Here is a 15,678-nt window from a genome sequence, read left to right as displayed (position 1 = left end):
TTACCTAGTAGCCCATTATTTAAAACAATAAATGTCTGTGACATATGTGAAGAAATATCTTCATAAGTGCAACTCGCCAGAATGTACAGAAAACCGCTTTTATTATTATTCTCAGATGGATGGTACTCCAAATGATGCTTGACACTTTGTCAGCTTCGACATGAACTGATGTATCAATGATGAAAAAGGCGTAAAAAATGTTTTGTATTCAGTACTCACAAATTGTTTAAGTGGGTTTATTAGATAAATTATGATGAATAAACTCATGTTCCTCTAATTCAATTGAATTAGGTGTACTCCTTATAGTTGGATGAATCAAATGAATAAATCATTTTCTTTCACTCTAAAACAATATCTCAATCAGACAATAAGTAATACTTATTTACTGACTTCGCCTAATAAGCGATCTTGATATTATAAATATATATTTATGTAAGTACTCATTTGGTTGACTCTTTTTTATGAAGTTTAATATAAGAGTAAACCGAAGTTGTTAAAGTTTCATCGTCACCAAAATGTATGCACCACTGTCAGGGCACCACTTCGTTTATTATTTTTTTTCATTTGTTTAATTGCAAATTGTATGTCAGAAAAAAAAACTTTAAAGTAATAATGTGACGTGATGTAGGTACACCTAGCAATTCCCACTTTTAGAGACAAGTTATAACTACCCCTGTATTAATATTATTTATGTGGGTAGTATAAAAGCAATGTACTATTCTGTTAATTATAGAATATGTGAGATAGTCTCTATTGTTGATTCACATTAGATCTCTGGGCGCATTAGGTTTTCTGTTTATTATACTTTGAGGGTTTATACTATTTTTTAAATACCGTTCTATGGGTTAGGTGTGAGTAAAATTTATTATGTCAAACATAATTGGATATTTGAAATTCAAGTATATTTTTATATGTTGGGCCATCTAAACCCAAGTAAAAAGAAAGCCTCCCTCGGCTCTATAACAAAACATTTTACACATAATATAATTCGTAATTCTTTATTGCAACCATGGTACCCTGGGTACCTACTAAGAAAAATGTGGCAATATGAATATCTAGACCCTCTGTTTCGTTGTGCGATCTTATGCCTTCGTGTTGGTTCACGACCAACCCCCAGGCGAAATTTGTGTTCGAAATACGAACAGACTTTCCTTCGTGTTGGTTCACGACCAACCCCCAGACGAAATTTGTGTTCGAAATACGAACAGACTTTCCTTCGTGTTGGTTCACGACCAACCCCCAGGATGATTTATTCCTTCGTGTTAGTTCTCGACTAACTCCCAGGATTTATGTATGTCCTTCAAGTTGAAGAATTGCCCATTGATTTTAATAACAAATAGTTATTTTTTATATTGCACAACGAATAAAATGTAATCTCACAGCTAACACCATAGTACAAAACGAAGATCGTTATTAAAAAAGCAATGTGGTCTTGTGCCGAATATTTCGGCAACTAGACCGACGTGTGGACGCTACCAGCTACCACGCACAAATAAAGAATGAAGAGCGCCGGCCGCTGCACGCCTGTGAGCGGTAACCGGATGTGGGCGGAAGTTGTTTTGACAGTTTTAATCAAAACAGTTACTCTTAAATGTGTGCGATGCTACCTGTACAATAGGGAAACTACATGGTTAATATATAATTATATCTGAAAAATGAAGTGACGAAATATAATAAATATTGAATACTATTAATTTGGATTACATAATTAATGTTTTATAGCTTTCCTCGCATAGTGTGGTGAACAATATTGTGTTTCATTCAGCAGCAAAATTTGTTTTCACATCACCTACTCGAAAAAGGGCTTTTTCTTCCCCGCTAGGAGGGATCAAAGGGAAACTTTTCTCTTCTAGAAGACTTTTTTTTTCTTTTTTGTATAGGTACTATTTTTTTACGTTAAATAATATTTTGTATCACAATAATTTTCTCATAGGAGTCATACATAGGTGATGTGAAAGGCAATAGTGTCACATGGTTGCAAAATTATTTCCATCTTGGGCGTTAACATTTGAATCCCTCACTATGCTCAGGATTATATCTTAGAATCCCTCGCTACGCTCAGGATTCAATTCTAGAACCTTCGTTTCGCTCAGGATTAAATGTACGCTCTCACCGTAAATATGTTATTTTACTCCCTTGTGACACAATCTACTATTTTACAGCACTTTTTTGGGATCTTACGCTTGCTTGGGTTGCAATATTAGCACGAGGGGTTCAATATAACTGTTTTATGGCTCCTCTACACGATGAGCCAACGCCGGCCACTCCAAGGGACGCATTTATGCGTTAGAGGGAGCAAGTGATATTGCTATCTCATTCTACCGCATGGCTGCGTCCCTTGGAGTGGCCGGCGTTGCACGTTGGCCCATCGTGTAGACTGTAGACGAGCCATTACCCCTTGAAAAACTAGTAGATAACTGTTTATAGACACGTGTTAAAAAATCGTAGTATGACTGTACCTACTTACCTACCTAGTAGCTGATTTAATAAATAATCTATTACCTAATAAAAGTTTACAATCCCTTGCTGAGTTTATACTTATGACTGAATCTTTATTTTTACCCCAAAGTAAATAGTAAATATATTATCTTTATTTATTTCTCATCTTAGGTTAAGTGTGTTTACAATATGGATATAAAAGTAGAATATAAAAACACATACAAATCATATTTATTTTCTGAACTCAAGAGTACCCCAGGATCGGCAGGAGCCAGGATCCCCTGTCCCTCACGGGGTACCTATAGGCTATAGCTCAATGGAATCAACCCTATTGCGGGAATCTTGCTCTTTTACTCCAATTAAGGCATAATTAGAGTGACAGAGAAAGATGCACTCGATTTCGACGTTTCATTTCACGCGATTTTAACCGATTGCAATATTTTGGTAGTTACTCAAAATAAAATATTATTTTTATATATTTGCAAACCATAATATAGAAATTCTTTTAGAAAATAATTTGTAAAATGGTAAAAAATATATTTCTTAATTACCAACAAAAACCGGGATGCTAATGTTCGTAGAACAAATGTTTAAATTATAACTGGTCAACCAAATCTTGTCAGTAAAAAAAGGCGCGAAATTCAAATTTTCTATGGGTCGATATCCATTCGCGCCTACATTTTTCAAATTTGCCGCCTTTTTCTACTGTCAAGATCAGCCCTAGTAGCACGGTAGCATTTTTATCGTTTATCACCATGCCTGTCACGTTCTAACAAGTATGTAAGTGCGAAAGTGACGGGCATAGTGATAGTCGATAAAAATGGAACCGTGCTGAGCCCGCTGGTTGACCAAGTATATGTCCAAAACTGTCCAAAGTTGGTCCCATACTTTAAGTACTCTTTGGTTGGTCCAAAGCGTCGCCAAGTTTGACCTTAAGCCACCTCCACACTCGTGCGCGAATCGCGGCGCGAAGCGAATTTAAGTAACCCGCGAATTTTAGTATATATGGTCAAGCAAATCTTGACAGTAGAAAAAGGCGCGAAATTCAAATTTTCTATAGGACGATACCCCTTCGCGCCTAGATTTTTCAACTTTGTCGCCTTTTTCTACTGACAAGATCTGCTTGACCATCTATAACTAAAATACTCGCCACTCGACTAATTACGTAGTCCGAACTAGGCTTAACGCCCTTCAAGCAACGCGCACAAATTTCCGATAGCATCAGCAATGCATCAGCATAGGTGTCTCATTCTAACTTGCACTTTGTTGAGCCACTTAACCTTAACGGTCTATAGAGCCCTGATCGCAACGACAAATCGAAGCATCGAAGCAAGTTGTTATATGTGTAAATCCCTTGAAAAAAAAAGTGAGGCCGCCATCTTAGATTTTATAGGAAAACATTTATTTTATACATTCGCATTGCATTTTCACTATTTTCAGTTCTTCATTTCAGTTTCTTCAATCTTTCAAGATAGTGGTAAAGAGCATATAGTAACATATGCGAAAATGGGGAAGCCCGAACCTGCGCGCAAATGTGTTAGTTAACGTTTTTCTTGGTGTAACATTTCACAACTTTAGTTTTGGTAATGTAGGTAAAATTTACGTTTAAGCATGGTGTGTCGCTTCGGGCAAGGATCATCTAAACATTCCTATTCAACTAACACAACATTTTATTTAACATGTATACAGGTTTGGTGTTTGCAAACAACGTGTCATCTGTGGCTTGTTACCTGCGGTTTATAAGAGGGTCTTGTTTTTTGTCGTCTTTCTCACATGCGTCCTGCTTTTGGGTCTTTAACAATACTTAAATAAATAGTTGCATAACATCTGGTGCCAATAGAGTTCTTTGTTTTGGCTTTACTTGTATACCTATTGCACTGCAAATGGTTGTTTCATGTTGTAAGTGTTCTGTGTATAAAGTGTGTCCTTTGTATAGTAATGTGAAGATATTTGTGCATTGCAGACCTCGACGACGTCGTCGAAACCTTCAAATTTAAGTTTACGCGCATGCTCTTCTACTAGAATGAGTTCTAGAAAACAAGTCAACGTGGCCAAAAGAAAATGGTCTAGGAAAAATAAAAAAATAAAGCTGCTGTTTGAACAGCTTCGCGAGAGCCACTCCGTTATAGATCTAGACGAGTCTAATAACACTGAAAGCAGGAAGCGGAAATCATCTTCAGTTGACTTGAGTGAAACTGTCAAGGCAAAGGTCAAAAAAGTGGATCACAACTCGAGTGTGATTGTCATACAAGACAATGATCATTTGCCCAATGCAACTCCACAGAAAAAACGAAGTCCACTTCATTGCTCTACGCCTCTTGGCGGGAGACAGAGCACAAATTTTATAGATTTAAATGTGTCCGCAATAAAGAATGTGACAAACAACAATGATTTATTAGATAACTTTAACCGTGAAGTATCAAATTTAACATCAGATATAAAAAGTGGGATCCCTGTCAACAAACAATACATAACAGTAGACCTCACAGGAGAGGTGCAGGGTACTAGTAAAGGTAAGCAGACATACATATTTCCAAAGGTTAAACATATAGTTCTAAGAAATGTGTCTCATTTTTTGCTTTCTGCACCATTCAATATAAAATCTTAAATAATATTAACCTTAAGTGAAGAATATTCCGAGTGCCACCAACAAGTTAGGTATGTGCAATTTTAATAATAAAATAGGTGTTCTACACGACAAAAGCTCTCCAAGTGGCCTCTACGTGTTGGATCTATATCCCCATGCAAGCATATCAAAAGACCGGGATTAGGCCCGAGAAAGCCAAAAGGAGATACAAAAAATAAATAAAAAAAGTGCAATTTTAATACTGTATGTCAATTTCACTACGACACAATGTGAGAGATTTGAGTATTTAGAAATACACATTTTACTTAATTGTGAAAGAATGTTAACGAAAAAACCACAAGACTGCTTTTCAACCAATGATATACTTTATAAATATAAAAAATTGTCCATTGGCTGCATAACTACATGACCTGCCGGGCTAGCACATGATTGGCGCGACAGTATGTCGCGGCGAGATAGACTACCCGTCCCTCTTTTATTAACATAGTTAGAAAAAGACGGGTAGTCTATCTCGCCACGAGATACTGTCGCGCAAATAATGTGCTTGGGGTGCTGGCTTTTTTATTTACATTATTTTAAGATCTGAATGGAGATTAGGACTCTATATCCCTCAAATATTTACTATGTTTGATCAGATGTACAAGGATTGAACATATTCCATAATATGCGATGATTTCGCATCAACTAGAACTAGAACTACAGTTTCATTTAATGTAAAAATTTTATCATTTTGTAATTCAATACTGCATTGTTTTTTGGTCTACATAAATGAGATAATTTTAACTTTCTCTGACCACCAGAAGTGTGTCTTACTCTTAGTTTTGTAGAAGAATATTATGTATATCTTGTAGTTAAAAATCTTAATTGGAAATATGCCTTTTTTTCTCCTTTTATAGATATTATCAATGTCACAGATAGTGACTGCATATTAGTATCATCAAATACATCCGTGAGCTCGAGTAGGGACTCACAACTAACAGTAATAGAGAGACCCAAAAGTACAGTATCTGAGGAGCGAACAATTCGTAGGGTCGCTAAAGGTTTGAACGGCTTGATAGCCAACCTGGACACTTCGTCCCAGGGCAAACTCCTAAAGATGATTACGCAGAACATTTTCAGCGGCTGTAATGTAGCTATGGGTTTGAAAAATAACCTTGATAATGATAGGGTAAGTGAAAAAAGTATATTTTCTCAATGGAAATATATGCTTCAAGTATGCCTAGAATTATTTATTAAATTTATGTATTTTATGTACCTATATATTTTATCTGAGTATCTATTATATTATATTATTATTATGTGTATGTATGATATATGAAACTAAACCACAAAATTAAATGACATAGTTTTTTTATACCTTTCTTTTGTAATCTATAACATATGAGTATTTTATATTATTGTTGCATTTCATAATTTATATAATATGTAATTATTTGTATCTTAAACAGTAACAGTTAAGAACCAATTATTTTGTAACTTGCTCATGTTGTAAGCTGATATTATTTTACCTTGTAAAACTATTCTGTTGTTATTTATGAATGACTCTAATTAATGTAAGGTAAAATGAACTCATTATGCCAACAAAACTTGAGATTAGGTAGCCAATCCATTTCAAAAGGATAAGATTTTAAAAATAATTAGTAATACAAGTAAAACTACAGAAACAAACCAATTTTTTTTTGTGCAGCTGTTTCAAAAGGATGTATTACCACTAAAAAGTCTTTTCTTGGCACTAAAAGTAAGAAAAACATCTAGCCTGGCCTGCATGTTCGTTATAAATATGTAAATAGGATATAACAAATATGTATATTATGTCAAAAGCAGTCGAATGATTGGGCTCTACTAAATATCTTGATATTATTCATTGGAAAGTTCATTCTTCAGAGCAGTGCTGGTTCACCTTTATATTACCCGTATTTTATTTATGGTAGCACTAAAATTACTTACATATATCTAAACCTTGCTTCTGCTGCAAGAATGTCACTATAGGAGTAAATAAATAAATATATATTATAGGACCTAACTAGAATAAATACAATTTTTATTTTTAACAGGATTGCTGCCATAGTATGAACTAGTAACGTATTTGGTGTAAGAATTTCTTTGTTCAAAGCATTCAAAATAAAAATCTAAAAGGCTTATATTTGCCACAATGTGCTCCAGGTACCCCGCATAGCCGAGACGCCCGAAGATGTATACATCAAAGAAATGTTCAAGGGTGACCGGCCCTCTAACAGCAGTGTTGGCAGCAACATTTATAACCCGGATAAACATGTGAAGAGGACCGGGCCTAGGACCATAGTCATAGATGGCAGTAATGTTGCAATGGAGTAAGTATTTATTGAGATGTTTATTTTTAAAAAGCTTTTATTAGGTCGACCTGTATGTAACTATGTAATGGAATCTAAGGTAACTAATTTAACCATCTTCCAAGGATCGTAGCGTCATGAAAATTGGCAGCTGTATGCAGGGTTGGGCAAAATACTGGCTTCCACGTATTTGAAATACAAATTACAAAATACATTTTTAAAAGTATTTGAAATACAAAATACAAACTACTTTGGTGACGGGTATTTGAAATACAAAATACAAATTACAGTGTTTAAAATAATGTATTTCAATTACAAAATATACCTTTATTTTTTTTTTGTTTAGCATTTAGTTTTAACGTTAACGAATATCGTTTCATATAAACTTATAGGGTCATTGCGCTAGTTTTCGTCCAGCTCTAGTTTACGTCCACTTGACGAAATTTGAATATATACCTACATTCCTGCACAAATTTGGACTGATTTCAATCCTTATGTCTAAGGCGTCTAAGCAATATATCTGTCTACATATAACAATGATATTTCGCAAAAAGGAAGCGCTGGTGGCCTAGTGGTAAGAGCGTGCGACTTGCAATCCGGAGGTCGCGAGTTCGAACCCCGGCTCGAACCAATGAGTTTTTCGGAACTATGTACGAAATATCATTTGATATTTACCAGTCGCTTTTCGGTGAAGGAAAACATCGTGAGGAAACCGGACTAATTCCAATTACGGCCCTAGTTTACCCTCTGGGTTGGAAGGTCAGATGGCAGTCGCTATCGTAAAAACTAGTGCCAACGCCAATTACTGGGATTAGTTTCCAAGCGGACCCCAGGCTCCCATGAGCCGTGGCAAAATGCCGGGACAACGCGAGGAAGATGAAGATTTCGCAAAAAGTAGTAAATTAAAAATGAAATATATATTTGATAATCCGTCAAGTCGTCGAAAACTAGTGCATGGACGGAAACTACTGCAATGACCCTATCCCCTAGATTTAAACGAAAAGTTCCACGCAGAAGTTGACCTAATATAGATCCAGTATCCAGCCAATGAAAATTGTATCTCGGCTGGATCGGAGGTTCGCGGTCGGCTCACAGCTTGTGCGAGAGATTAGACATTTTAGGATTATAGAATTTAATAAAATGTATTTATAGAAATGTATTTTGAAGCTTGAAGTATTTGAAATACAAAATACTAAATACATGTGAGTGCAGTATTTGAAATACCAAATACAAAATACTTTTGAGGTAGTATTTGAAATACAAATACAAAATACTAATTTGTATTTCAAATACGTATTTCAAATACATGTAATTGAAATACTGCCCAACCCTGGCTGTATGTAGTGATGACAATACAATAATATGGTACTGTCGAACTGATCTGATGATGGAGACAGGAGGTGGCCATAGGAACACTGATGAAACGACGCAACCTAATTGTGTTAGGGGTTTTTAGAATTGTCTCGATGAGTATTAGTTGTCTGTCGTAAGAAAAGTACAGTCAGCGATAAAAGCTTGTACCAAAAATGAAATTTTTGCAAAAAACTTATTTTACCCTGTGAATGTTACGCCCATTATACAGAATCAACCTGTCGCCGTGCATGTCTGTGGCCAACTTTGGTGGTCAAAGTCTTAACTAACTATAGATACAATAGGTACATGCAAAGGATGCGTTAATTAGACGTAACCGCAAACATTCTCAGAGCAAACAAATAGGAAAAATAAAGTTTTTAAATATGTCATCAAAGAAATCGAATTTCTTTGTATGTCCGAATGTTCTCGTCTACAGGTCGCATTTTTCAACCGATTCTCGTGACAGTTGGTGAGCTAGTTCTATAATTATATATAATTTTTTGTTGATTCAGTTTTTGGAAATTTTTCATAATGGCGAAGCCATGGTATTTACAAGGTCTACAGCTCACAGAGCCACTCGTTAGTGGCAGCAGTGCGTCGCTATCGATGACTATTCTTTTTAGGGTTCCCGTTCCGTACCAAAAAGGTACAATAGGACCCCTTATTTAATATATTAAAAGCTGAGATTTGCGCAAAATTTTTGCATTGTATGTTTCATGACATAATTTAATAGTGTAACTCAGTGGTGGAATATTTTATTAAAATGTAGTCTAATATTAGTCGTGTATTTTACAGGCATGGCAGAGGCAGAGAATTTTCTGTTAGAGGGTTAAAGATCTGTATGGATTATTTCGTGAACAGGGGTCACGAGGTCAGGGCGTTCGTGCCGAGGTTTAGGTAAGCACATCTTTATACTACATTATATTGTATAGGCTGACCATGGGACCTAGCCAAGATGCCAGTCGTTTGCTCTACGTCAACGAAACTCTGTCTATCACTCTTATTAGTGCGATAGAGAGAGAGAGATAGCGGTTCGTTGGCATGGCATGCCAACGTTGTTGGCTAGGCACCCAAGCAGAAAAATTATAGCTAATGTTACTTTAGTATACTATACAATACTTTTTCTATAATTCAATCGGTTGAAAATCTCGTTTTCTTTCGTTGCATCGACACGTGATTGGTGAATTCATTATAGTTTATTAAAGTATTATATAATGAATTCATTACAGTTGACTTGTCGTTGCTATTATAATGGGTCTATGAAGGCCTAATTCAAGCATTCAAGTTAACAAGTAGAATAAATTATTTGACGTCACGATTAGGGTGGTATGCCACCTGTCCAATTTCTTGGTCCAATGCGTATTATTTGCGTCTCACATTCTGCTTAATGAGAAAGTGAGAAGCAATGCACATTGGACCAAGACATTGGACAGGTGGAATACCAACCTTATCACTACATAGTTCAAATCAAAGTCGCTTCCCGCTGTCTGTCTCTATGTATGCTTAGATCTTTAAAACTACGCAACGGATTTAGATGCGGTTTTTTTAATAGATAGAGTAGTGATTCAAGAGGAAGGTTTCTGTATAATTTGTTAACCCGCGCCACAGGGCGGACACGCCAATGGGCGGATACATCAAAAATGATTTGCGTTTATATGTGTGCGTAAGTCGCTCTACTGAGAGCATGCCAGAAGTCCGTCAGATTCATGTCGCGGCCAGTCGCCGGCGAGGTAATCCGAGTCGGGGCGGGGCGGTGCGTGGCCGTTCTGTACGATAATACTATTACTTCTGTGCCCGCGCGAAGCCGGGGCGGTTCGCTAGTAAATAATAGTACATTATTGTCGAGGTTCGGAAGTAGCTACTTGCAGGCTGAGGATTCGTTTTAAACGGACGACCTTGGGAGTCCGTTTAATTGAATCCGAAGCCAGCAAGTAGCCTTCCAGCCGAGTCATATATAGTGCTTTTCTCAAAAATGGTGCAAGAAATAGAAATATTTTACACAAGCAACGTTCTAATTTTCACAGAAAAAAGTAAAACCATTAAAAAGATTTGCTTGCCGCCTTTAAAAAAAAAGAAGTGTATTTTTCTGCTGAAAATACGCCAACGTATTTGAGACACCTAAATAATCGCGGTACCAACATTATAATAATAAGTGCTGATCATCTGTTTGGCTGTTTAATGGACCTATGCCTTCATTTGATATGGCCATTTAAAGTTTTAAAAAGTTTGGAACTCGTTAAATAATGGAATTTGTATGCAACATTGCAGTCCCGAAATCGAGACTGCAATGTTTTTAACTTTTTAATTTTTTGAATGACCATAAACTACGCACTTCGCTACCTGTTTTTTAACCGGCAACGTCGACTTTGCCGTCCATTTTTGAGAAAAATATTGTTGTATTGACAGGTGTAAGTTTGGCAAGAGTACGGACCCTCGGCTGTTGGACGCGATGGAGCGGAGCGGGCTGGTCGTGTACACGCCGTCGAGGGAGGTGCAGGGCAAGATGATCGCATCCTACGACGATAGGTAACAATACAGTACATTTTTAGGGTTCCGTACCCAAAGGGTAAAAAACGGGACCCTATTACTACGACTTCGCTGTCCGTCCGTCCGTCCGTCCGTCCGTCCGTCCGTCCGTCCGTCTGTCACCAGGCTGTATCTCACGAACCGCTAGCGATAGCTAGACAGTTGAAATTTTCACAGATGATGTATTTCTGTTGCCGCTATAACAACAAATACTAAAAACAGAATAAAATAAAGATTTAAGTGGGGCTCCCATACAACAAACGTGATTTTTGACCGAAGTTAAGCAACGTCGGGCGGGGTCAGTACTTGGATGGGTGACCGTTTTTTTGCTTGTTTTGCTCTTATTTTTTGTTGATGGTGCGGAACCCTCCGTGCGCGAGTCCGACTCGCACTTGGCCGGTTTTTTAACACATTCACTGCCAGGAACCCACCTGGTGGGCGCTCGTGAACTTTGCTCAGGTGCCGCGGGTTGTTTTATACGCAGCTATACAGGTGGATTTTCTTTTTGGGTCAGTGAGGGCAGCTACCAGATCCCGTGCTGCTACGAGAAAACGGTCTAAGAAGACCTTCCCTCGATTTCAAATTAATGAAGATTGGCTTTTACAGATTTTGGAAAAAACATACAGGGTGCGAGAAAAAGGTCATTTTTGACAAACTTTTTTTTTGATGCCAATCGATCCCATTCCTATTAAGGATCAAAAGCTTGTATGGAACCAAAAAAAAATTTCCGGCTAGAAAAGCCACAAATCGAGGAAAACTTTTCCCATACAATTTGTATGAAAATGAAAACTTTTATTTTTCACATGCTATTTTTGTATGCCAATCGATTCCATTCCTATCCAGTATCAATAGTTTCTTTGGGGTCAACTTACGGTAATGTACTAAAAAGCCACAGATTAAAGAAAACTTTTTCCATACATTTACTATGGAGAACATGTGAAATTTAATTCACATTTTTCTATCTGGCCAATCAGTCCTGTTACATTTAAGGACCATAATACTGTATGAAGACATTGCTGTAGGACTGATGGGCGAGATAGAAAATTGAGAATAACATTTCACATTTTCCCCATAGTAAATGTATGGAAAAAGTTTTTATTAATTTGTGGCTTTTTAGTACATTACCGTAAGTTGACCCCTAGGAAACTATTGATACTGGATAGGAATGGAATCGATTGGCATACAAAAACAGCATGTGAAAAATAAAAGTTTTCATTTTCATACAAATTGTATGGGAAAAGTTTTCCTCGATTAGTGGCTTTTCTAGCCGGAAATTTTTTTTTGGTTCCATACAAGCTTTTGATCCTTAATAGGAATGGGATCGATTGGCATCAAAAAAAAAGTTTGTCAAAAATGACCTTTTTCTCGCACCCTGTATGTTTTTTCCAAAATCTGTAAAAGCCAATCTTCATTAATTTGAAATCGAGGGAAGGTCTTCTTATACCGTTTTCTCGTAGCAGCACGGGATCTGGTAGCTGCCCTCACTGACCCAAAAAGAAAATCCACCCTGTATACGACCGGTTTCTGGGGTAGTGCGCCGTTTTTTGTCTGGTGGTGAATGTATTAATTTTATTTCATGTTAAGAACAAATTTTAGGAAAGTTTTCAGTAGTCGCAACTGACAATAAAATCCTACTACCGACTGACAATTGATTGATTTTTATCAATGCAGAAAGCGACCAAAGCCACTGAGTTAGGGTGTAAGTCACTTTGACAAAAATCAGTCACAATCTAAGGGTCTGCCGCAAACGAGAGAGTCGAAATTTTGTTATCTAACCTCTCTATCACTCTTGCATATTCGAGCGATAAAGGCGCAGATAGCTGAGTTTCGATTTGGCGGATCCCGGTAGACAAACCACCTTGATGTATCAATGTCATATTTTATTGTCTTGGAAAACTTGTCAAAAAACAGGATAAGGCACAATATGTATAAGTTACTCTATGGTTTACAAAAGGCGCTAGTGCTGCACTCTGGCGGCAAAACATTGCAGTAATACTCCTTAATAGGACCGTCATAGAGAAAAAAATACATAAATTTCTCACTCCGTACATCAGTTTTGGTAACAAAATGACTATTATTTTCACAGTCGACATCTAGCATCGAGTAGCGGAATTATCAGTACTGCTACTTGACAATAGATGTAGCACCGACCGGAAAGTCTAATGCTCAACAACTTAAGACTTTCCGGTTGGTGCTACATCTATTGTCAAGTAGCAGTACTGATAATTCCGCTACTCGATGCTAGATGTCGACTGTGAAAATAATAGTCATTTTGTTACCAAAACTGATGTATGGAGTGAGCACTCTTGTCTTACTATATTTCTCTATGGGACCGTGAAGTTAGAGCCGCTAGAGGTTATCAGTCATATGTTTCGTTTCGAATTGATTTAGTACCTCAATACGCACAGTGTCTTTGAACGGACCAATCACGGCACGGGATTCGCTCACCTCGTCCCCCCGCACCCCCGTATTTTTGGCAGCATCGGTTTCATGAAATAATAGGGATGATGACATGTTGAATTTTATAACAAAATCTAGTAAAATAGATACCAAACGAGCAATTTATCACAATAATGTGGATATTAAAATAAAATATTGAAAAATTACAAAAATACAGGACCTGAAAGTTACAAAATTTAAGTTTTTTTTTAACTTCCAAAAACGATAAAAGTAAGGGTACCATTCGATTCCTTACATTTCATCCAAAAAAATATTGTATAGCAACTATATACATAAACGCAATATTTCACCGACAAAAACGCAATTTTCTTGTTTTGTCCATACTACAAGATGGGCGATGACGTCACGGCCCCTGGCCGTTTTGTATAGGGCGTTTCGCGAGTGAAGTGCGACTGTCGGCTTTTGACTACAATTTCTGACTTTTGTGTTACTTTAATGCAATGGGTTCCATATAGACATTTGATCCCAAAAACAAACCCGATCGATTGATACCATAAATGAAAATTAGTCATGTAGCCTATTGCTCTAAACTTCGTCTAGAGGATTCTTAGTCTATGTCAATACGATATGCCCGCAGCATAGAAGGTAGCATCCTATAGAAGTGGTCTACGCGTGCCTCCGTGAGGGACAAAACATATAAATTCGACCAATCACAGCGTCGCATTATGGTGGGCAACAAATGAATTCGACCAATCACTGTGGTCAATTTACGGTGGGGAATAAAACAAGATGTGAGACTGTGACAAGGACAAACAATAATAGCACGTTCGCTGCTACTCCTACTGAAAGATACATAAGGCTATCCCGTTCTGTCAGTTATCCCCACCACTCATGCCCAATCCAGTTATACTAGATCACTGACAATCCAACCTCTAGACTGAGCTTAGGCCAATTCTTTCATGAAACCGATGCTGCCAAAAATAAGGTTGACTGGTAGAGAATGCTTTTGGCATTAAGTCCGCCTTTTGTACGATAAGTTTTTCTTTTGTGCAATAAAGTTTAAATAAATAAATAAAATAAAAATACGGGGGTGCGGGGGGACGAGGTGAGCGAATCCCGTGTCGTGATTGGTCCGTTCAAAAACACGGACCAATCACGGCACGGGATTGACTCGAAGATGGAGTAACGCTACCGTATGTGTGGCAGAGGGGGTAGCGCGAGTATGCTATGTCTAGAGGTTGGATTGTCTGTGTACTAGATTCATGGCCCGCAGGTACATAGTGCAGTACGCGTCGGCGGTCGACGGCGTGATCGTGTCGGGCGACAACTACCGGGACGTGGCGCTCGAGCACCCGCGCTGGCGCGCCACCATCGAGCGCCGGCTGCTGCCTTTCACCTGGGTCCAGGACATGATCATGTTCCCCAGGGACCCGCTCGGCAGAAACGGACCTACCCTCGAACAGTTCCTGAGACACGACGGCTAGGTAGCTAATACTCGCCGATAGCTTCGTTTTCATGGCGGTCTGAATATTGGATGCGGCGTCCGCCGCTCAGGTGTCAGCGGGTCGCTATACAGGATGCCCGGTAATTAGTGGATAACCTTCTAACCACCGACAGAGCACCTTAGGCTGGTCCAGAAAATGCACTTATAGGTCTAGTAAAAGTTTCGTGGTTTTTAATGGCTAGCTCCAATTAAAAAAGACAGAAAAGTTTGATTATCTCGAAAACCACGAAACTTTTACTAGACCTATAAGTGCATTTTCTGGACCAGCCTAAGGTGCTCTGTCGGTGGTTAGAAGGTTATCCACTAATTACCGGGCACCCTGTATACGTATTATTAAATAGATCAGAGTTCGAAATGATAATTATCAATGATAGTTATCTTGATAACTATCGTGATTTTTATGCCTGATAATTATCAATTTGATAATATCCTAAAATTTTAAACCTAAAATATAAAAAACGCCCCAATCATTTTTTACTATCGAAGAATTCAAAGAAAATAAATACAGCACCATCTATACCTGGGATAATTATCCGATATCTATCGAATAATTATCAAAG

The 15,678-nt window shown here is 37.7% G+C and overlaps 1 protein-coding gene across 2 annotated transcripts; it reads left to right on the top strand.

Annotated features, from left to right (window-relative positions):
* Positions 1 to 3,819: 3,819 nt before the first annotated feature.
* On the top strand, positions 3,820 to 15,126 carry LOC134660698 (uncharacterized). 2 transcript variants are annotated; one of them, XM_063516488.1, is made up of 7 exons: positions 3,820 to 3,975; positions 4,403 to 4,952; positions 5,923 to 6,194; positions 7,190 to 7,356; positions 9,484 to 9,585; positions 11,095 to 11,214; positions 14,888 to 15,126. In XM_063516488.1, the coding sequence occupies exons 1-7, from the start codon at positions 3,946 to 3,948 to the stop codon at positions 15,096 to 15,098; spliced, it is 1,452 nt and encodes a 483-aa protein (XP_063372558.1). In that variant the 5' UTR covers positions 3,820 to 3,945; the 3' UTR covers positions 15,099 to 15,126. The 2 variants fall into 2 exon arrangements, with proteins under 2 accessions (XP_063372558.1, XP_063372551.1); XM_063516481.1 differs by having other exon boundaries at positions 3,820 to 4,027.
* The last annotated feature ends 552 nt before the right edge of the window (positions 15,127 to 15,678 follow it).

The sequence above is a fragment of the Cydia amplana genome, chromosome 2 (genome assembly GCF_948474715.1).
Source record: "Cydia amplana chromosome 2, ilCydAmpl1.1, whole genome shotgun sequence".
In the NCBI taxonomy this organism is placed as follows: domain Eukaryota; kingdom Metazoa; phylum Arthropoda; class Insecta; order Lepidoptera; family Tortricidae; genus Cydia; species Cydia amplana.
This window is presented reverse-complemented; position numbering and strand designations above follow the sequence as displayed.

What these genes read in the sequence shown, in the direction of transcription:
- LOC134660698 (XM_063516481.1), top strand. Translation starts at nt 3,938, where the DNA reads ATGCGAAAATGGGGAAGCCCGAACCTGCGCGCAAATGTGTTAGTTAAC. An exon ending in ATAACCTTGATAATGATAGG is followed by an intron (nt 6,195 to 7,189) that starts GTAAGTGAAAAA and finishes AATGTGCTCCAG; the next exon opens with GTACCCCGCATAGCCGAGAC. An exon ending in GGCAGTAATGTTGCAATGGA is followed by an intron (nt 7,357 to 9,483) that starts GTAAGTATTTAT and finishes TGTATTTTACAG; the next exon opens with GCATGGCAGAGGCAGAGAAT.